Raw genomic sequence first — 21636 nt, forward strand, 5'->3', positions numbered from 1 at the left:
CCCACTCTCACACACAAGCACACAGTATACACACAAAACAACATAATCAAAAGGGTTGGCGGGATGCCATGGGAACCTACTGGGGTGTGTCTGTGGGGTCGGCGAGGGCAGGTATGGGGGCATACCTCATCAGTCTCTGCCGAGCGGCGTGTCGACCACACAAACTCCATAATGGCCACAAACACGGCAATGATGAGGCCACAGATCAGCACCACGAAGATGCCCCCAATGTTCTCCATGCCCAGACCTGAGAGCCGTCCACAGGGGACAAACATTAGCACACACATGCATAAACTCTCCTTAAAAACATTACATTACAAAAACTATTGTATAATGATTTCTGTTGGCTTTGAAGGAGCTCCATTAAAGGAATAGTTCAACATTTTGGGGAATATGCTTAGATGAGAAGATCAATAAATATGAAGTCAGAGACAGCAGCTGGTTAAAGGCTGGAAACGGTCTGTCCTAAGGTAACACATTCAGCATCACAGCGCTGCTAAAGCTCACTAATTAAGTTTTGGTTTTACGAGGGGTTATGTGCTGAATTATTTCTTGGCCGGAGGCAGTAACTTCCTGAGAACTTCAACTTTTCCTTTTTACACTTTGGTTTTTGTACAAATTAAACAAAATAGATATAAGTGCTCATTAGTGAGCTTTAGTGGTGCTGAGAGCCAGATTTTGTTACCTTCATACAGAGCCAGGCTGGCTGTTTCCCCTCATCTCTGATCTTTATGCTAAACTAAGTATGCTAAGCTAAGATGACTAGCTGTAGCTTCATAGATGCTATTATGTTGCATTATGAGAACTGTAGGATCCAGTATTTCTGGAGTTTGGGCCTTACAGTGACTAAAAATCGGAATTTCTCTGCCTCAAATTTGACATTTTTTGAGAAAGTGCAGTATGAATTCGCTGGAGTGCCCTTCACATTGAAAAAAACTTTAATTCAAAAATTTAAATGACCTATGATGAAGTGGCTGAGCAAGTGCCAGAATTGTGGAGCTCTAAAATGCTTGAGATTATACAAATGATGCTCAGTGATGCTGAAAAATCAACGTGAAGTGATCCTTTATTAAAACCATTTTTAAAAGAGATTTTCATCTGACAGCAGCGGCACAAATGCTGAGGCATTTTCATTGTCTTTGTTATTCATGCAGGCACACATGACGCTCACACATAAACATTTGACATGCACAAGTAAACAAACGCATTCTCTCCAATAAAATTCCCATTACACATTACCTACATTTGGGAATGTAGATTGTGCTAAGCACCCGTCACAAGGACATTAGGTTAGGCATTAGCCATTAGCTGGACTGTAGCAGAGAGTGAGGAGACTATTATTGGGGACATTAGAGAAAAGAAGGGAGTGGAGAAAGGCAGCTGCGGTCAACTGACCCTTGGCACGGTGGTCCTCCTCTTTGGGACATTGGCCTCCCTCCCACCACCTCCTCTTCAGTATCTCTAGCCTGTTATTCTCCTGCAGCTGGAGGATGGCCAGCGTGATCTCATCTCTGTACGGAGACCCTGGCAAATGAAAAGAGAGCAAGGATAAGAGCAAATGGTGGCGAATGGAAAAGGTGCGGCAAAAGAAAAAAAAAAGCCCAGTCAAGAGAGGGATTATTTCAGAAGAGGAGAAAAACATGAAATGAGGCAAATGAAAGAGAAAAGGCGAAGGAATCACAGAGTACAAATTGCTGTTGCAGCCTAGAGATGCCTATGAGTGATCTTATGGTGAGAATAAAGAGAGGATTAGTGAGAGATAAAGAGCAAGATTACATCCAGATAGAGCCCAGTGGTACAGCTGCTGGTCAGAGAGCATACGAAGCATGTTATTAACAAGATACAGTAGAGGAGCCTGGGAAGATTTAAAGGGCCCGTTCATTAAAAATTGTGAATGTATTTTCTCAATTACGCTACAGTTTTCTTTAGAGCTACGCACTGCAAGAAAAACAATCCCTATGAAAACAGTTGACAGTGTTGTGTGAATTGCTAAGTGTAACAGGGATACTGCTTCTTGAAAGACACACTGCTCTTGAATTTTTTAAAAATCATTTAAAACTTCATAATAAAGCCTATCTCCCTAAAACAATCCATTAAAAGAACACGGAAAACTGTCCTGATAGCCATCTGTTCAAGCTGTTATCTTCTTTGACACACTATAAATCACTACCCACCATTTCAAAAATAGTACTCCCCCTCCCCACCACAGTACGAACCCTGACCACCTATCTCCGTAAGCATCTACTGCCCTCTGAGTGAATTTCACCACCTACTGCTTTTGTGCAGTTCTGATATGGAATAGATGGTTGGATATGTCTACTACATGAGTCTGTTAAGCATAATTGATCTCATGCTGGTGTTTCTGCTTCTCCCACTTAATGAGTTATTATCCTTTTTTTCTTGATGAGGTTTAGAGTTTTAGATCCAAGATAACTCCTCATCATTCATGTTGAAACTCCCTGCCCTCTGTCGAACACGCTCGCTCACAGGATGCCAATTTCTCTGCCAGAACTTACGCATGTTGTAACTGTTCACCAGTGCAGTAGACTTAATACCCACGCACTATTCCTCAAAGAGGTCACTGGGGCTATGGGTGACCTACTTCACTCTCAACTGTAAATAGCTCCTAGAATAATAGTTGTGTCCTTGACTATTTTAGGATCACAAGAGTCCAGTTTCTGTGAAGAAACTCAACCTTGATCTTGAACATCATAGAGAAAGACTATTAAGAGCAGCATTTTTACCATCTCTGGTGCTGCTGGTGAAAATACAGTGGTTATGTTGCTTCTGTCTCACATGTGTAATTTGGACTACTTGTGCATTGCAGTGTTATTGTTTTCAACTACTACAATAACAAGAACCCAGTGACATTTATAACCAAGCTCAGTGCAGGGTGTCTGACATGTTTCTGAAGATAACCAAAGCTCAAGAATTTCACTGCAACATCAATCCTTTAACACAACTAGTTCCCGGTCTAGAGGTCAGGACCTCCACAAGGGAGCTGTGAGATGATTACCAGGGTGGGAAACGAGAAAATCTAAATTCTGTTCACGTTTTTTTTTCTTGTGAAATACTGTGCTGTGCTGTGTTTATCTCTCTGGGCCTCAAATGAAACCGTCTAATGAGAAAAAGTCACTCTTTGATTCAACACAGTTCAAACATGCAGCATGCACCCTGTGATGGATGGCTGCAAGTAGATGTTGCTTCGTATTGGGGGATCACAAACACAGAGGGCTTGGAGCCAATGCTTTAAGATGCTCTAGGATTATATTTCTGATCTTTGTTTAAAGCTTGAGTAACATCTCACAGTTATTGCTCTGTCAATGTTTTCTTGAACTATTGGATGTGGAAATCACCAAACCAAACATTATTTATGTGTTTCCACTTTAAATATTGCCACATCCTATTCTGTTGCCCTTCATTTACAAGCTATGGCACAACTTCAATAAAATACTGCAGCAGTGTTTGGAAGAAAAAAGAATCAGTGTGCCACTCCTTGTGGTTTCCTAACAGTGGTTGCTGTTTGTCAAGTTCAACTTCAGACCTTTATTGATAAATCATAGGTCTAATGAAAGGCATGCCAGCTATATTTGTGGCCTTCTGTGACCTTTGAACCCCTGATTAGACCAATCCCAGCCTGAGACCTTCAAGCGAGTCAGTAAAGACAAAAGGACAAAAGGTGATTGAGTGTTTTTCATCGTGGCCTGAATGCTGTGCAATGTCCTGCTTAAAAAAATTACCCCGATTAAATCAATATTGATTTTTAAGTCTCTTCAACACCTTTTCACAGGCCTTCTCAAAGACCTGTACACTCATTATCATATTTTTAACTGTATGCACTTGTCTCTTTTCCTTTTTGTTGGTGTTTTTATTATTTGTTTCAGTCTAAGTTGTTAGTAAAACATAGTAGCAACTCAAAATGTATTAAAAATCATAGTAACTCTTCAAATGTAAGAGCATACTGTATGTATATACATATATATACGTATGTACATACTGTATATTTCTTATTATTACATTATTAAATATAGTTAAAAGAAAAAAAGTAAACACTTTACAGAAATTTCTAATGTATGTTTTGTTTGAAAAAAGATAAATTAGTATTGTTACCCAGTGGCATGCCAATGCCGTAGCCCTTGGTGTCCAGCAGGCCTCCTATCTGTGTGAGATTACAGTTGAGGCCGCGGTGGTATTCATTCATGGTGCTCTCCATCAGGAAGGCATACTTGGAGTTGAGCACACGGGCAATGCCTTCCTCTGTGCTTTTCACAAATACACTGGGCTGCTTAGAGTTCATGTAGTTCCACATCCGCTGGTAAGTCTGGTAACGAGAGTTCTGCAGAGGAATGAGAAGACAACAATGGAAATTCAACACTGACTACATTTGACTGCATGAGCCTCCCGACATGTCCTAGCATCTGTCTCTGAAGCAGAAAACATTTTTTTTTTTTTTAAAAAGGAAAACATGGAAAAAAGAGAGAGCGAGAGAGAGAGAGATGCATTCTAGATAAAGAGGGGAGGGAAATACATGTAGATCAGAAAATCCAGTGTGAATAATGACAAGCAGAGTAAAACATCAATGGCAAATACAGGGAAAAAGGAGACAGGAAAGGAGAGGAGAGAGAAAAAAAAAAGCGAGGTGAATCAAGGCAACAGATTACTCGCTTATGGCATAGCTGATGCATCACCTTTTATACAGATGGAGGTAAATCAACACACAGGAGGTGGTTCGGCACTTAGCAAAACATGGCAAGCTCTAAAACAGGATTAAGGGTTTCAAGTGTACAATTACATGTTGTATCTCTGTGCATTGTGCTTAAGGAGGGTGGCATCTGTGCGTATTGTATGTGTGTGTGTGTGTGTGTGGGTGTGTGTGGATTAGGCATTGAGTGGGGTAATGTACTGTAGCAATGAAACTGGCTTATGTAGGCAAACACAGACCACTCACCAGGAGAATGCAAAACACACACACACACTCACAAATTGGCATGTAGCCATTTCCCATACATGCACGCAAATCAACAAATACATTTTTTTTTTTTTAAACACTCACCTACATACCCTCCCACACGCAAACACACCTACACACAAAGACAAAACACACACACACACACACACACACACACGAGTGCACGCGCTCTATGACAAACACAGATGCCAACACAGATGCCGGAAGCGCTCTCATAAGCAAACACAGGCAGTCAGCCTCTTAACACAAACACAAACAGCCATAAAGAAAACAATAGAGGAACTCAGAAATATAGTAGCAAATATGAGGAAAACCAGAAATAAAGACTAAATCACACAAACACAAAAACTTTATAAAAAAAAAAAATATATATATATATATATACGGTTGCTATAAAGGAGTTTCAGGAATTTGTCAGACTGTAGAGTAAATCCAACTGCCATCACAGACAGCACGGTTTAACGTCTACACACACAAACATATAACCATTCAAAAATTCCAAACACACACACAAATCAGAGCTTTATATGCAGTGCGTCGTACCATGAAGAAGGTCATGGTGCTCCCTCCATGGATGGTGCCATACTCGATGTTGGTCTGGTCAGCCAAGTCGTCCGGGGACTCGATGGGAACCTCCATCCTCTGGACGGTCAGAAAGGCCGCCAGGTTGGCCGTGTAGGAGGAGATGATGATCAGGGTGAACGCCCACCTATGAGGAGGAGACACAGGAAGGAAAAAAGTGAAAAGGGTAAGCAGGGATGGACGATATGGATAATGATCTATATCTATATCATTTTCAACATAATATCAATATACAGTACTGCGCAAAAGCTTTAGGCACTTTGGACATTTGGATTCTTATTTATCATGGAATACCATCAGGGGGGCATCTGATCAGTTCCTTATTTATTTTGCAGCTTGACGAGGAGCCGAGACATACAGCCACAGTCATAAAGAACTTTCTTCAGTGACAAGAAGAACAAAGAGTACTACAACAGATGGTCTGGCCCCCACAGAGGCCTGATCTCAACATCATGGAGTCAGTCTGGGATTACATGAAGAGACAGAAGACACTGAGACAGTCTAAGTTCTCCAGTGGGACAACCTACCTGCCGAGAACCTTGAAAAACTGTAGACGAGTGAGAAAGGTAAAGGGTGGTCACAGCATATATATAAAACCTATTCATGACATAATTACTAAAATTTTGCAAAGTGCTGTACTCGAGGCTCGTGACCACTGAGACGCTGTTTATGTATAAAATAAGAAATTGTTGAAGAAGTCGTTGTTGTTATATTCAAATATTTGTTTTTAGTTCATGCAAATGAAATGCCAGACACATCAAGATATTTTAACACATTGATGCAAAAATCATGCAAAAATCCAGTATCTCCATGAATCAGCTTTGCTCATTGATTTGCAACAATGGCTACAATGACCTAACAGACCAAGAAATGTTAAAGGAATAAATACCTCATTATAAACAGTACAGAGAAATCTCTAAAATTCTCAAATTTATATCATCTCACCATAAATACCGTCACAACACCAAAGATAATACTCTACACCTACAACCATGAGGGAGGGAGTCTCTTATGACCTTTGCTGCATGTCTAAAAACTTTCCTAGAGAAGAACATCATGTACTCACTACACTTAATAATAACCCCTATTCCATATCTTGCTCAACTCAGTGTAATTTGCTCTTCCTGTCTTCCTCTACCCTTTATCTCCTTTGCTCTTAGCGATTATTATTTCTTTCTCAGCACATGTCTCTTTCACAGTCACTCCGTTGCCACAGGAATATCATCAGGCTAGTATTTCTGTGAGCTTTGCATTTTTCATTGTTTGCATGAAGAGCTGCTGGTTGGACACTGAAACTTATGAGCTATGTGTCAGCTATATGCCTAAAACACAAAAAGTAAATGTCATTATCTTACACAGCAGATGTACTAAAGAAGCAAGCTTAAGGAAAAATGCAGGTTTTTGATTAAGAAATGAGGTAGCCCATTTACTTTAAAGCACATGTCTGAAGGGGAAGAAGCTTTTTGCAAATGTGGCGCAATCTGTATTTATTGCCTGTAATTTTATTGTCTACAAGCCCTTTTATCGTTTTATGGTGTTTTTACTTTATTTTATTACAGTTTTATTATTTTTGTATTAATATTTTAACGTAACTGTTTCCAGCATTCAGCATTTCTTTTTTTCTCTTTTTGTTTACATCATTATTATTATGCCAAAATTTATATTAAATAAAACCTCATAAAGCAGCATTTAACATTAGTCAGTCAAATTTAAAGGTCCCCTGCAGAAATGTTTGGTGATATATAAAAATACTTTTCTCTCAATAATAATTTGTGTCTGACAAAGTTTTCTATTAAAGATTTTAATAAACTAGTTAAACACAGAATCTATGAATATGCTAATATTTCTTTATTTCTTGATCTCTCCATCTCTCCGGTTTTACTGAAAGGTCCATCCTCCAGTGAATGTGCGCTGGAGGCTTCCACATTTCCACATTGCATGGTGTGAGGATGCATATTGGACTAATACCAGCTTCTAAACCAGATGTAACATCACAAATCAGGCCTGTACTTGTCTTTACCTAGATTTAAGATGAGCACAGAACCTTCCCCTTTTCGCATGTGAATGTGAAAACAGCTTTCTAGTGTCAAACATAAGTTGTTCTGCTAAGTGAAGATGAAACATCCAAGTGAAGTAACAATAAGCCAGACACATTTTTGAGTGGAGAGGAGCTTTAAACTGTCCAGCACACAAATACACTCAGCTATTCTGTGACTTACCACACCCCACTAACACATCTGGTAGACAGGGCTCTGGGCATTATCTCTGATCCCTGCTGCATGAAGCCTCCAACAGGGAACCACAGGCTGTTTCCCAGGGTGTACTGGTTCTCCAGCATGTCCCTGCGCTCTCGCAGACACGGGTGAGGGTTGTACCACTCGTAGGGGCTCAGCCTGGTGGGAAAACAAGGGTACAGTGGAACGACCTTGAGGTCAAACTAAAGTATAGTAATGTACTTCTGTCATATCATTCAAGTCCCCATCAATCAGTCATTCGATTCCCTGTCAAACTGTCTGCGGGAGGTCGTATAAGGTAAAAAATTCCGATATGTGACAGGCAACCCGTGTTTAACAAGATAAATGGTGATAGAGCACAGATGTGAGCTGCAGATTATCAGTACAGTGTGTGATGTAATGTATTGACCTTGCAGCCAGGAAGAGCACACAGCTGACAGCCAGGTAGGCGAGCAGCATGAAGAGCCAGACAGCAGGAGAGAAGGGATCGAGAAAGGAGAAGTAACCTGGCTTCCGACCCTGGTGCAAAGAAAAAGAAGAGAAGGAGTAGGACGATAAAGAAACAGAGACAGACAGTGACAGACAGAAAGGAAGGTACACTGTGTTAGAAAAAGTGTCATGTCTTAGTAGTCAGTAAATGTCCCTTTTGCACCACAGGAGGGCAGTGTCTTTCACTGCACAATCACTGTAAGTCTGCAGTGCTTTGATACGCTAATGCTACAATCCATAAACGCTCTGTTTCACAATGCCTAATGCTGAAGCATACTTGGCTTAGACCCAAAACCTCATTAGCAATGTAAAGCTGCCACAGTTACCCAGTTACAGAGCACTGACTTATTGAGAAATTTAAATTACACCTATAAATTTCACAGTGGACACAGTGAATGCAGCATGCAGCAGACTACACAAGAACAATCCTCAGCTTCAAAAGATGAGATCAACTCTTATGCAGTAAGCAGTCTGATTCCTTAAGCTTCATCTAACAAGTGTAGCCTATCGTTCTTCTGTAGGGCCGTGTTAAAAGCAGTCCAAACAAAAGAAAATTAAATCCAATACAAGATCTGTAGTGAGTATCACCCAGCGGGCGCCCTACAGCCCTAGATAACAGCCTCACCAGCTGAACTCTGTACAAGATGCTGATCCCCAGGGTCATGAACGGCTTAGAGAAGTCGATAACTTTCTCTCTCTCCGACGTGATGGTGAAGCCCGCCACGGCCAGGTCTGCTTTCTGTAAGATTGACAAAGATAGGAAGGCAGATGGATAGATAATGGAGGGGGCAAAGAGAAAGAAAGGTAGTGGAGAAGAACCACCAGTGGTCAGGACTCTTGATGCTGGATTGGGTACATAACAGTTCTTTTTGTAAAAAAAAAAAAAATAAATTGTTTTACCGAATGAAACATGAAAAGTTTGACTACGCACATACAGACGTGTACTCTGTCTCTTTCCCTCTGGTACACACACATTATTCACGTCCAAATGAGGCTAATTGCAAGTAAGCACTGGGTGGATGGTCTTTCCACCTGTATAAAACCTTGCAGGTCTCTGGTCGCTCTGCCTCCCCTCCATCTCTTCCATTAAAAGCTAATTGACGAACATGGGCCGCTAATTAGAGCTGAGTGATCAGGCAGTGGGGAGGGCAGGGAGGGAGAGAAAGCGTGGAAAGCTGGGGGAGCACCAGTGTGGCTGGCCCCACACAGGGACCACAGTCTGGTAATTGAAGTGTACCGTATGGTAATTAAGCAGAGAGGGACTCTCATTAGCCTGCTTCAACCAGAGTGTCTGTCAGAGGCGCAATAGGCCTGGACATGGGGAGGAAGAGGGGGGACAGGCTGGGATAGGGATGGTTTACTGTGAGGAAAGATGGTGCAGACAATTTTAGGCAATGCTACCACTCTCTTTTGGGGAATTATCAAGTCAGCTTTTGTCCTAGATAAGAGTCTTAGTCCCCTCTGAGGGCAATTTGAAACATGGGAAGTTACAGCAGAGTTGTGGTTTGGGGCTACAGCACGAATGTGTGTGTGTGGGTGGGTTTTCTGCGTACATCAGTGTGTGTGTGTGTGTGTGTGTGTGTGTGTGTGTGTGTGTGTGTGTGTGTGTGTGTGTGTGTGTGTGTGTGCGCGCGCGCGTGTGTGTGTGTGTGTGTGTGTGTGTGTGTGTGTGTGTGTGTGTGCGTGTGTGTGTGTGTGTGGTTTAAGTTTCTGTTTGTAGAGACACTGGTTAGAAAATTTGAGAATATTTCTCTGTTTCTGGTATGTGTGTGAGACAGAGAGACAGAGAGATGGAGAGACAGGGAGATGGAAAATACTCACCCTGTTGATTAGCTCTCCAACCATGCCAGTCCAAGAGCCATTGGGCTCTGGAGCCCCATACAGCCCATCATCCACCAGCTTGATTTTGAAGGAGAATTTCAAGATGTCTGCCAGCTCCCTAAGCATGTCGACGCAGAAGCCCTCATACTGGTCGTTACCCTGGAATTCCTGGTAGTTGTCCTTGCGCATCACATATGGGTTCTCCTGAACATGGGGGACACATAAGGAGACTCAATCCAAAACTATGAATATTCAGTTCAAGCACAGATTATTAACAGAAATTTAAAAGAGCCTATATTTTACACATCTCAATATAGTTTCCCCATCTTCTCTCTCATGCTTCTCTCTCGAGCTCTAGCAAGAACAGTGCATTTTGTATCTCTGATTGCAGAGAAAAGGTTGGTCTGTGCACAGACTATATAGTTGTGACATCACAAAATTACGGATGTTTTAGTGGCTATTTTTAAGGCACAGTTTCTGAATACAGGGAAATATTTTGATAAAATCTGGTATAAGGAGGAATAAGGGGTATCCGAAATGGCCCCCTCAAGCTCCAGTGGGAGTATCTGTGTGTTTGCACATAAAAGGTTTGATGTGTTTATACATGTAATTTTACAGTGTGCATGTTAGAATATGTATATATATAGAAATTGTACTGATACACAATAAAACATGTCCACACAGTGAAATCAACAGTATATGCCCTTACATGTTATCAAGAAAACACCAGGAATGTACCCAATGCAGTCCTGTTTTTCAAGTTATATTGTTAAAAGATAATTGTTTTCATTGTGTAATCTCTAGTACACAATTTGCTACTTTGCATATCATTTTCAATAAAGTTGAAGTTCGTTTTTTCTTTATTTTTAAATATGGAATAAAAAATGCAACCACTTCACTGAATACAGCATCTATCAGGGTTAATGCCTTTTTCTGTAATGGAGGCCCTGATAGTAAAGAATATAGCTTGCATTAATGACCTATAATAAAATGAGCCCACAGAAAACTTTTATTTCTTTACTCTAATCAATATTTTAGAGGCTGAGACACACATAAGTAGAGATAATAAGGGGAGCCCCCACTTCATGTTTTTTTTCCTAAAGGTAAAATAATGTCTTTAACTATGTGTATTTATCTGTGAAGGGAACATGGTAAGACACTTTGTACACTAAATGACAACACATTAAGCTGTTTCCATGTACATTTTTATGTTCCTACTAGCTACCCCACACACCATTTTGGGCCGATGACAATGACCGTAAAAGGCTACCATGCCTTGCTTTATTCTTAATATCTATATGTCCATTAGTGGGAGAGTGGTCACTCTCAATTAGAGATTTTGCACTTTCTTCCAAATCTAGGGCTTTACACAAATAAAATGCTCTGCATTACAGGGTTGTAATGTTGTAATGGTTTCTACATACAGAAAACATGATAGTCTTCCATCCTACAAAGTTTGTTGATGCGAAGACTAACAAATTTCAAGACATTAATGCCTAAACACGGCTTCCCAGGTCTGTCAAAGGACTTCATTTTGGGAATCAAACATTGTATAGACAAACTCTGAACAAAATCTGAAAAGGAGCTGCAACCACTTTCTTACATATACTATCTATATGATTTATTTTCATGAAAATCAATTTGTTTTGTATTCACACTACACAGGAATGAAGTAGTACATTTACACTCTATGTTGCGCAGGGACACATTTAGTTGTTGCTGCTTAAGCGTTTAATATTATGTTTGTTCAAGTGGACTCATACACTCTTGGTTGTGTGCAGCCTGCAAGGTGCGTTTATTTTCGTCGTTCATGGTTAGGTTTCTGTGTGTGATAGGAAATTTGTGCTTACTGTGGATATTGTCATGTATTTGAACAGTTCGACGGCGGATTTGATGACGGTTATGCTGACTGAATTAAAACAAGTAAATCCATCAGTGACAAAAGAACCACAGTGTTGTGTATTTCCTGGAGGGAGTGACATCTAGTCATGATGGGTGTACTGGTCAGTCAGTTAACAGTTGTGCTGGAAAGCCTGTAAACTGGTAACATTGAGTTTTAAAGATATGGCAGTGAGATAGTAACAAAATGACGATACAGAGATGCATCATGGGAGTCATACAATTCGGCTTTTTTGGAGCTTGACCAATATAATATAGGATATCTTGGCCTTGGCAGAATCAATTTAGACCGTTTATGTAATCTGCCTCTTGTGAGACACCCCTGGTGTTATGGATGTCCAGTACTACTGCTGAAGTGCTCCTTTAAAAGACATAAAATGGCTGGTGCAAAATGCAGAAGTAGATAAGAGCAAAAAAGACTCAGTGACCACAGTCTGGCCACTGAAATAGACCTGGGTACGAAGAGAAGACAGGCTCTGTTCTGATTTTAATCTTCTTCACTGAGTGCACCAAATATATTGGGCCAAAGGAAGAATCTCTTCACAAAGCTAGAATCATATGTCTAGAAATCCCCCAGTGCACAATCAAGGGTAAACCTATCTCGGGAAAAGGTGGCAAAACAGCTTGGTTAATGCAAAATATGTACATATATGCTTGCCACAACAGAAATCTCTTTTGTTCTACCATTTTGTTCTAGTTAATGTTCTACAGGATTATCCTATTTAAGAAAAAGGATTGTCAGTGTGATGATATATTATAGCATATTGTGGTGCATGGGATTTACTGGATCAGGTTGTTTTTACACATCCGATTCAACCTGAAGATGATGGAGCAGCATCATGCAAGAGATTTATTGATTTTCTGAGATGACATTACTCATATGGAAACCAGAAGGAGACAACTTCCCATATTTTGACATTATCAGAGGACCAGGATTTTGCCAGTTTGAATTTAGTAACACGTCTCTTTCAGTGCTCTGTCAGTTTCTATGACAGCTACAGTGACAGCAGAATTAGCAGAAACAGATCACAACACAGCATGAGCTGCGGCACAGGCTGCACAGCAACACAAAAACAACTCTGACCTCACTTGCTTGGCAGTCCAAAAAGGAGGTGCGACCTTACCAGTATGGTGGTGACAATGAGGGTCTTGTTTGCCAGCGTCTCTGAGACATTAATATCCAGACTGGTGGAATTCATTATCAGGGTGTTGTTGGAGTACCAGATCCCGATCTAGCAGAGAAGAGAAAGTGAGAGAAAATCAATGGCTATTGTGGGATAAATAATGTACTGTTAAGCTCCAACTTCACTGCAACTGTTTTACTGTTGCAGCAGGCTGAACACCATCTATAGATAAAAAGCATTGCAGTGAGTACATTAACCCTATTGATCTGTTTCATAGAGTGCCTTTGCATGTTTAATATTTTATGCTTTGCTTTAGCATCCATATTGTTACATACTGTATGAACACATTGATTGATTTAATTGTTCCCACTGGAGCCATAGATGAACCTGCAGCACCATGCACCACTGTAAAAAAAAAACAAAAAAAAACTGATGTTTACAAGCAGAGCAATGAGCTGGGACAAGATTGCAAAAACGGTAATGAAAAGCATTCATGATAAGGAGCTTCATTGCCATGTCTATTTTCCTTTGCTTACACCTTTCTTAAATTGCACAAAAAACAACTCACATATTTCTATTTTATGGAGACAGTAAAGTCACTTAGGTATATAAATGTGTGATTATGACCTAAGTAGTGTGCATAGGTGGAACCGCAGCTTGCAGAGGCATTTCCTTGAAAGATATTACTGTACATCTTTCAATAGGTCAGAGGAGAGGTAACGACTCCTCAGACAGAATCACAGTTTTTCTATGACACTCTTTATCCTGGCCTGACATTTAAGAGTGGGCTTTTTTTTTCTGTGAGAGAGTGGGTGCTGCTGTACAGAAAGGTGGAAGGAGTTAAAATGTTAATCATTACAATGTAATTCTCACACTGAGATAAAGTTTAGGTTTAACTGTGGTTATCAGGTGGCATTTAGTGCTAACATAGGATGCAGATGGCCTGTATTAGAGCCCAAGAAGACATTAAGGGAAGGAGGTGAAGAGACAGTGTTTCTTTCAGTCAATGAACTGCACACACAGTCCCTCAGTCTGGATCTGCAGTGATGTGTGTATTTATGCTTCATTTAATCCTGAAATGCAGGGGAAATGTATTTGATCCCTCTCTTCCCTCACCTTTCCATCTAATGCTCATTGGAGGGGCCTTCAATGACAGAATAATGCACCAAAATGGTGCTAAATACCTCGTTGGCTGGGTAAGCCAATATCTTAGTTTGGTTCAACACGTTGTCCAACTACCCTTTACAAATGTGTTGTGGCTTATAACTGGTAGATCAAGAAATAAACACAGAGACTAACAGGAAAGATCTGGTCCAGGAGAATGAATGAAAGGGAATTTATGTGTTGAACGAAAACTTTGAAGAAGGGGGGTACAATTCCTGAAGCCAGAAATTACATATGATTATTTGAACAAAATAATGTCTTAAGCAATGAAGAAAACAGTTGCTCAATTCAATTGGTCCCAGACGGGCTGGTCTGAGTGTTTCTGAAACTGCTGATCTCCTGAGATTTTGATACACATAATGTCTCTGGAGTGTCTTTACTCAGACTTGTGCGAAAGACAGAAAACGTCCAGTGAGTGACAGTTCTGCAGATGGAAACTCCTTGTTGATGAGAGAGATCAGAGGAGAATGGCCAGACTGATTGGAGCTGACAGAAGGGCTATGGTAACTCAGATAACCGCTCTTTACAACTGTGGTGAGCAGAGAAGAGAGTGAACAAAACGTTAAACCTTGAGGTGGATGAGCTACAACAGCAGAGGACCATGCCAGGTTCCACTCCTGTCAGCCAAGAACAGAAATAACAACCATAACTTGACAGTTGAAGACTGGAAAAAGTAGCCTGGTCTAGTGAATCTGGGTTTCTGCTGAAGCAGCAGATGGTAGGGTCAGAATTTGGCATCAACAGCATGAATACACAGATCCAACCTGCCTTGTGTCAACAGTCCAGGCTGGTGGCGGTGGTGGTGTAATGGTGTGGGGAATGTTTTCTTGGCACACTTTGGGCCCCTTAACACTAATCAATCATCATTTGAACACCACAGCGTATCAGAGTATTGTTGCCGACCATGTGCAGCCCTTAATGGCCACAATTAACCATCTTCTAATGGCTACTTTGTGCATGACAGTGTGCCATGTCACAAAGCAAAAGCCATCTCAGACTGGTCTCATGAACATGACAATGAGATGACTTCAGTGAACTTCAGTGGCCTCACCAGTCACCAGATCTTAACACCTTGGGGATGTGGTAGAACAGGAGATTGGCAGCATGAATGTGCAGCTGACAAATCTGCATAAATGATGTGATGCAGTCAACGTAGAGCAGAATATCAAAGGGAAGTTTCCAACATCTGGTGGAATCCATGCCACAAAGAGCAAAGGCAGTATTGGTATGGTGTTCCTGATTGAGCTCAGTGAGTGTTGTTTTAGCATTTACAAATACATGTTTTCTGTAATTGTAACTTTAAAGCCACAGCGGCTGTTGTTCAGCACACGTTAAGTAGGGTGACTTTGAACTGGTTATTTTTTAATTATGGTTTTGTTGTAACAATCCAAATACAGGATTTTGTAAAACAACAACATGATATGAAAAATAAAAAAAATAATTTTATTGTGATAAAAAATATTATCACAATACAAATACAATAAAAGGCGGTATATGACATTGATTTATTTCCCTGCCTTAAATGCAATTCAAACCCAAGTGATTGTTAGACTGGGGCTTACTCCTCAGACTCAGCTCTAAATATGTACAATAAAAATATGGAGAAACTGCAGGGCATTGCTAAAAAGGAGCAGGCATACTGAGAGAAATATCTTGCTGCGTTCAAGTGAAGACCAATTCCAAATACAAATCAAAACCAAGCCTGGGGCAAATCCAGCCTTATACGAGACAAAGATAAAATAAACTCCATAAAGACGCCATGTAATAATTACTATAGGATGAACAGATATGCACTGTAGGGTCTACATGTACTGAGCCAGTTACAAAGACTGATTTCTACAAATTGATGTCACTATTTGTAGCCATGAAAAGACAATAAATCAAACATAAATGAAATGTTATTTTTCAGATCAGAACACATCAAGTCAACATCCAGCTGCGGCTGAAAAAACAAGGCCCTGGCCAAACAACAACAAAAAAAAAAAGTCAGGGCCATACAATGCAACAATCAATACTACAGCCCAAAGCTTAGCATTTAAAATTCTATTGATGGACTATGCAGGCAGTCAATGTATTCTAGTAACCTTTAGATAACAAAAATGTTAACATATATTTGCAGCTACTACATGACCCACATCAGATTGCAGGTTATACTCCTGTGTCGTCAGGTGAAACGCATCAAACCAACGTCACAAAGTAAAGATATTTGGCTACTATCAGGGGAGTCTGTGATGAGGCTGACCTCAGTGTTAAACGCCTCCCCTGGCATTGTGAAATCAGACAGGTGACCTATAACTACCCCAAAGCCTGTGGGTGATGTGACCTGGCTGCTGCATGATAACAGATGACTCCTGACCTCTTTGTGACCTCCTCGGTGTTTCTCCAGGATCCGCAGGGTGTAGTTGGTCCTTTGACCTTTGCTGTTGAACTCCACACGCCCTGTCAGACCATCGTACTCCACCTGGCAGGCAGACGGACAGAGTGAGGTGAGGAAGTATGAGAGAGGAAGGGAAAAGAAGAGAACAGGAAGGAACAATGACGAGAGTAGGAGAAATAAATACAGGCAATCTTCTATATGAGACAAAATATTCTTCTTCTTCAAACAGATACTATCAACAGTGATTTGGAAGAAAGAGAGAGTAAAAGACAAAGAGAAAGAAAGAGGAGGAGAGACAGAGGAAGTGTCTGAGGCTGGACCAGACAGGGATGATCAGTTTCAGATCAACTGGGAGAGAGTGACTGAGTGAGAGGCTCAGATAGAGCAGCAGAGAGTGTCAACAGCTCCCTAATAAGACTCAGACCTGCACCTCACAGCTCGGCTCGGCCTCTCCAAACCCCAGGTGCCGGCACAGTTAGCGAGATCTATGATGAATAGCACGGTGCTGAAGATGGAGCACACCATGATGTTGACTAACAAAGACAGATGTCGGGCCGGTGGGGGCGGAGGCAATGAGAGATGGGGCTTGGGCTGCCTTGACAACAGGTCGTCGATGAGAGGAACACACAGACGACCAGAGATGGAAGATGACAAAGAACAACAAGAGACAGAGGTTACATGCAACGTGAGATGAGGATGATACAGAATGCAACTGTCTTAATTTATCAATAAATCAATTGAAGGAAAACTAATCAACAACAATTCTGATTCGTGACAACTGTTTGAGATGTGAGAATTTCAGCCTTTATGATTATAAATTGAAAATATTTTGGCTGTTAGTCAGACAAGTCAGATCATTTTCAGTAAGGTTAAAAATTTCAGTTTGATTAAGCAATTATTATTTTGTCTATGTATTGTCTATATTTTAGAGGCTGGAACCGACAAATGATTACTTGATTACCAAAATAGTGGTTATTTTCTGTTAATCGACTATCCATTAATCGAGTAATTGCTTCAGATCTAATTTGAAGATGTCATCAGAAGCTTTTGGGAAATGGTAACAAGTATTTTTCACAATTTTTAGACATAGATTCTCTGAAAAATAACCAGCAGTTTAATGAAAATAATTGTTAGTTGTATTTTTATAGTGTAAAAAAAAGCAACATCTTGATTTTCATGATAACACATGGAGCCACAGTTACAAGTCACTGCGTATTCTGCCTGTGTGGACATTTAAAGAAATAGAAATTAAGGTGAGCTCATATTTCACCCATATTCCTCATGATGTATGCATGTGTGTGTCCGTGTGAATGACCATTCATATAAAGGAGGTGATTGCAAACATGCAGATTTAGCAAACGTTTACCATGCGCAGGTAGTTCATAAGACTGGTCCCGTGTTGCCAGATCTGAGGCGAGGTGCAGCTGAGCGGCTTCACTCCTATTTCCTGACTGCGGTTCAATTCCCTCACCGCCCCCACCACCACATGCACCGCATCAAACATCAGTGCTGACGAGAGCTGTGGGAGGAGGGAGAGGAAACACGAGAGATATGGAAGTGGGTAAAGGCAGAAAAACGGGGGGGATGGAAACACAGGTAAAACCGACGAGGAGTCAAGGGAGAAGATGAAATGAGGAAAGAGGAGAGAGGCACAAGCACAAATGATTAAATGGTTAACAGGGATGGGGGAAGGCAGGGAAAATTAGAGGGAAGAGAGAATAGATGAGTAAACCAGTGGGGAGGAAACACAGATGGATACATCAATACCCATTAAATACATGGAAAAGACTAGCTGAATCTCTTTAACTGCTCCATGAATCAGCGTGAGGAATAAAGTAGCTTAATGTTTCGTGGCATGCAAACAAAGCTGTAAAAATTACTCCTGAATGCGTGCATGCATGAGTACTCATGTGTCCAAGAGACTGACCGCAGGGCCGGGGTATGTCAGGTCACAGCCCTCCCTCCAAGAGAGGTTGAGGCTCCTGATGAACTCCAAGTAGAAGGGATGTGTAGTGTTAAACATGGAGAATCCCACAATATTGGACTGCTCATCCACTATATCATCCAGTCTCAGGAGGGGGAAGTCCTACAGAAGGAGAAAGAGGAGAAGAAAACGAAGGAGAAAACAAAGAAGAAGAAGAAGAAGAAGAAGAGGCGAAGATGTTTGCAGAGAGAGACAGAAAATTCAGGTGAGTGACAATGTTGACAGTGAATCAAATCTCAGCAAAGAAGAAAAATACTGTGCAAAGACGAGTGTGATAAAGAAAAAGAGAGGTTATGGGGAGTGACGGCAGCTAATCTGTGATGGAGAGAGAAAAAAAAGGATATGGACAGCTCGGAAAAGGGAAAAATAGTCATACAGGGCAAAGATAGGTTGATGGAAATGACTCCAGTAGCTTTTCACAGAGATACGCACATACACTCGCATCTAAAGCACAAGAGAACATCACGCACAGAGGGCGGAGAGGGGAGAAAAAAATAAAATAAAAATCAGGCACACAGCATAAAGTGACACATTAATTCAAATGGTAGAAAGGGAGGGGAGTATATCAAAGAGGCAGATGAAAACACCGGAAGCGTAGAGGAGGTGGCGGGTGGCAGAAGAAAAAGGGCACATCACGTCTGTCATCACCTTCACCTCAGACCTCTTTTTCTTCTGTTTTTTTTTTCTTTTTTGCCATCCTCCTCTGCACTTCCACATCTCTGTACAGTATGTTTCGTTTCTCAGATCTCTCCCCCTCTCTCTCTCCCCATCCTTCATCTCCTCTCCCTTTATTCTCTCTCCATCACCTCTCTCTTCTCCCTTTATCGAATACTTTCTCCGCCTTAGCACCTTTGCTTGCTCATAAAGGGACAGAAGAGGAGGAGGTGCAGGGCAGGGGGGGGGGAGTGAACACGGAGGAAAAGAAGACAGAAGACAGGAAGGGGAAGAACTGGTACGCTCTTACCATGGTGGTGAGGATGTACTTGTAAAATGCTGATGTCATCCCCAGCTCTGATGCCTGTAGGACAAAGAGAAAGAGAGAATAGGATGAAAAAGTAAAGACGAGGCAGGTGGGACACAGAATGTGGAGAGAATAAGGGAAGATGGAGAAAGATTGATAGGGGGCAGAGATAGTGAGGGCAAAGGAGGAGAGTTATTGAGAGGCAGAGAGCAAAGGAGACAGTTGGGGGACAAAGTGTAGGAGAGAATGTGGGGGAGGGAGAGGGAGCATACGTTAATCACAGTTTTACATCATCAGGCGAACACTAGGACATTTCGCTGAGGGCAGATGTGCGCCCAGTGAAAACATCCCATACGCATTCAAACTGTGACTCACTGGGCTGGCTATCGGCATTACAGGCCGTACCATGAATCAGAACAAGCCTGGGTAACATCTGCACCGCATCCCAGCAAAAGATGTTCTTTTGTCAAATACTTTCTTGAGAGTGTAAGTGATTGTTGCTGGCAGATACGCAGAAATATTGTTCAGTCTGCTGCTCCGGAGGACAGGGAAGGTAAAAATAGATGTTAATTCTGTTACAACAACAAACGTGTAGCCTGTGGAACTTCGAGAGAGTTGCCTTATTATTTTACCGATGGTAAGTTCTGCATGCCCTTGATGACTGTAACCTGAATTTCCCATATGGATATATAAAAGAGAAAAACTATCCCCTTGAGTATTACTGCATGTGCTGTATAGTAGAGTAACTTCAAATCCTGCACATGTGTGGGCGGCTCTGAAGAATTAATTGATCCTTGAGACCTGACCTTTTTAAGGATGAGATAGGAGACAGAAGCATTGGCGTCGATGATGATGGTGGCCACTTTGTCGTCACGGATCTCCTTCAGCAGCGGCGTAGGGTCCAGGTTGTCATCCAGCATCCTGATTGACAGCGTCTCCCGGGAGATGAGAAAGCGGCGGACCAGCTCCTCCAATCTCAGCAGGCCTGAGGCAGAGCCACAGCAGAGTCGGATTGCATATCAATGTCTTTATCAGTAGACATAACTCATATTTCCTAGGTGTAAGCTTAGCAGGACCTGTGAAAATCTTGATTTATCCTTGGATGGCCACATATTTGTGTCATTTGCATGATTGATGGTTTGTCTGAATCTCCAGGAAATTAAACATAATTTAATATGGAGGCTACAATATGTCTGCATTCGCTGCTTTTCTCAGTGGGACTTATTTTTATCTCTTATGACCTCTGCCAAGGAGGTTTTGTATTCAGTCTTCTCTTTATAATCTACTTGACAGATTGTGTAATTTGAAGAAGAGTTAGGCTTCGGGCCAGGGAAGTCATTAGTTTTAATGTAGGTAGCGCCACCATGTGGTCATTTGTACAGCACTTTGCTGTTTGACCATAACACCTGAACTGTGGAGCATGGAGACAAAATATTTTCCTCCTGATTTTTATTATTTATTTTACTTTCAGGCCACATCTGATTACACATAGACACATTTTAAACATATTTTTCAACATTCCTCCTACAGACACCCTGAGGAAGGAAAGAACACAGATACTCTTTGGTATATTTTTAATATGAGTTAAGCCCATATGTATTAAAGCTTTTTTTTAGCTATCCGCCTGAGTGTCTGTCATTAGATTTTATAATCGTACACATCGCTTCACTTATTTTTCCTCTTTAATGTTACTCCTAAAAATTTCATCCAACCTTAACCAACTTTGGTACATAAAATATTTGGATGAGCCAAAAAATGTTTTAAAGATACCCACCTCCTTGTAAAAATACTCTGCTTTGAATATTAATTTTGTGTCTCATATGGCGTGTCAGACTGAGGCTACATTAACATGACAAAATATAACTCGATCAACATAATTCATAACATAAGTGCTTGTGAGTCGGATTCAATTGAAATTCATCTTTGTACACAGCCCTAATATCCTCGGACAGGTTTTAGGTATGCTACAAAATTCATGGTCTCCATCAGCAAGACAAATTTCTCAACATTTTCTATTAACAGAATAATAGGT

The 21636-nt window shown here is 41.0% G+C and overlaps 1 protein-coding gene across 3 annotated transcripts in view; it reads right to left on the bottom strand.

Moving 5' to 3' along the window:
* The window catches only part of grik5 (glutamate receptor, ionotropic, kainate 5), an 86099-nt gene that overhangs the window by 6537 nt on the left and 57926 nt on the right, over window positions 1–21636 (bottom strand). For 2 of the 3 annotated variants that reach the window (XM_056380596.1, XM_056380598.1), the window contains 14 exons: window positions 20411–20589; window positions 19608–19661; window positions 18587–18745; window positions 18026–18178; window positions 16639–16743; window positions 13119–13226; window positions 10096–10299; window positions 8900–9013; window positions 8195–8304; window positions 7771–7944; window positions 5513–5678; window positions 4111–4336; window positions 1396–1524; window positions 81–247 (listed from right to left, as the gene is read on the bottom strand). In XM_056380596.1, coding sequence (XP_056236571.1) covers window positions 81–247; window positions 1396–1524; window positions 4111–4336; window positions 5513–5678; window positions 7771–7944; window positions 8195–8304; window positions 8900–9013; window positions 10096–10299; window positions 13119–13226; window positions 16639–16743; window positions 18026–18178; window positions 18587–18745; window positions 19608–19661; window positions 20411–20589 — 2048 coding nt within the window. The remainder of the gene's footprint in view (window positions 1–80; window positions 248–1395; window positions 1525–4110; window positions 4337–5512; window positions 5679–7770; window positions 7945–8194; window positions 8305–8899; window positions 9014–10095; window positions 10300–13118; window positions 13227–16638; window positions 16744–18025; window positions 18179–18586; window positions 18746–19607; window positions 19662–20410; window positions 20590–21636) is intronic. The other variant, XM_056380599.1, reaches the window with a different exon arrangement.

This window comes from Seriola aureovittata, chromosome 7 (assembly GCF_021018895.1).
Source record: "Seriola aureovittata isolate HTS-2021-v1 ecotype China chromosome 7, ASM2101889v1, whole genome shotgun sequence".
Lineage (NCBI taxonomy): Eukaryota > Metazoa > Chordata > Actinopteri > Carangiformes > Carangidae > Seriola > Seriola aureovittata.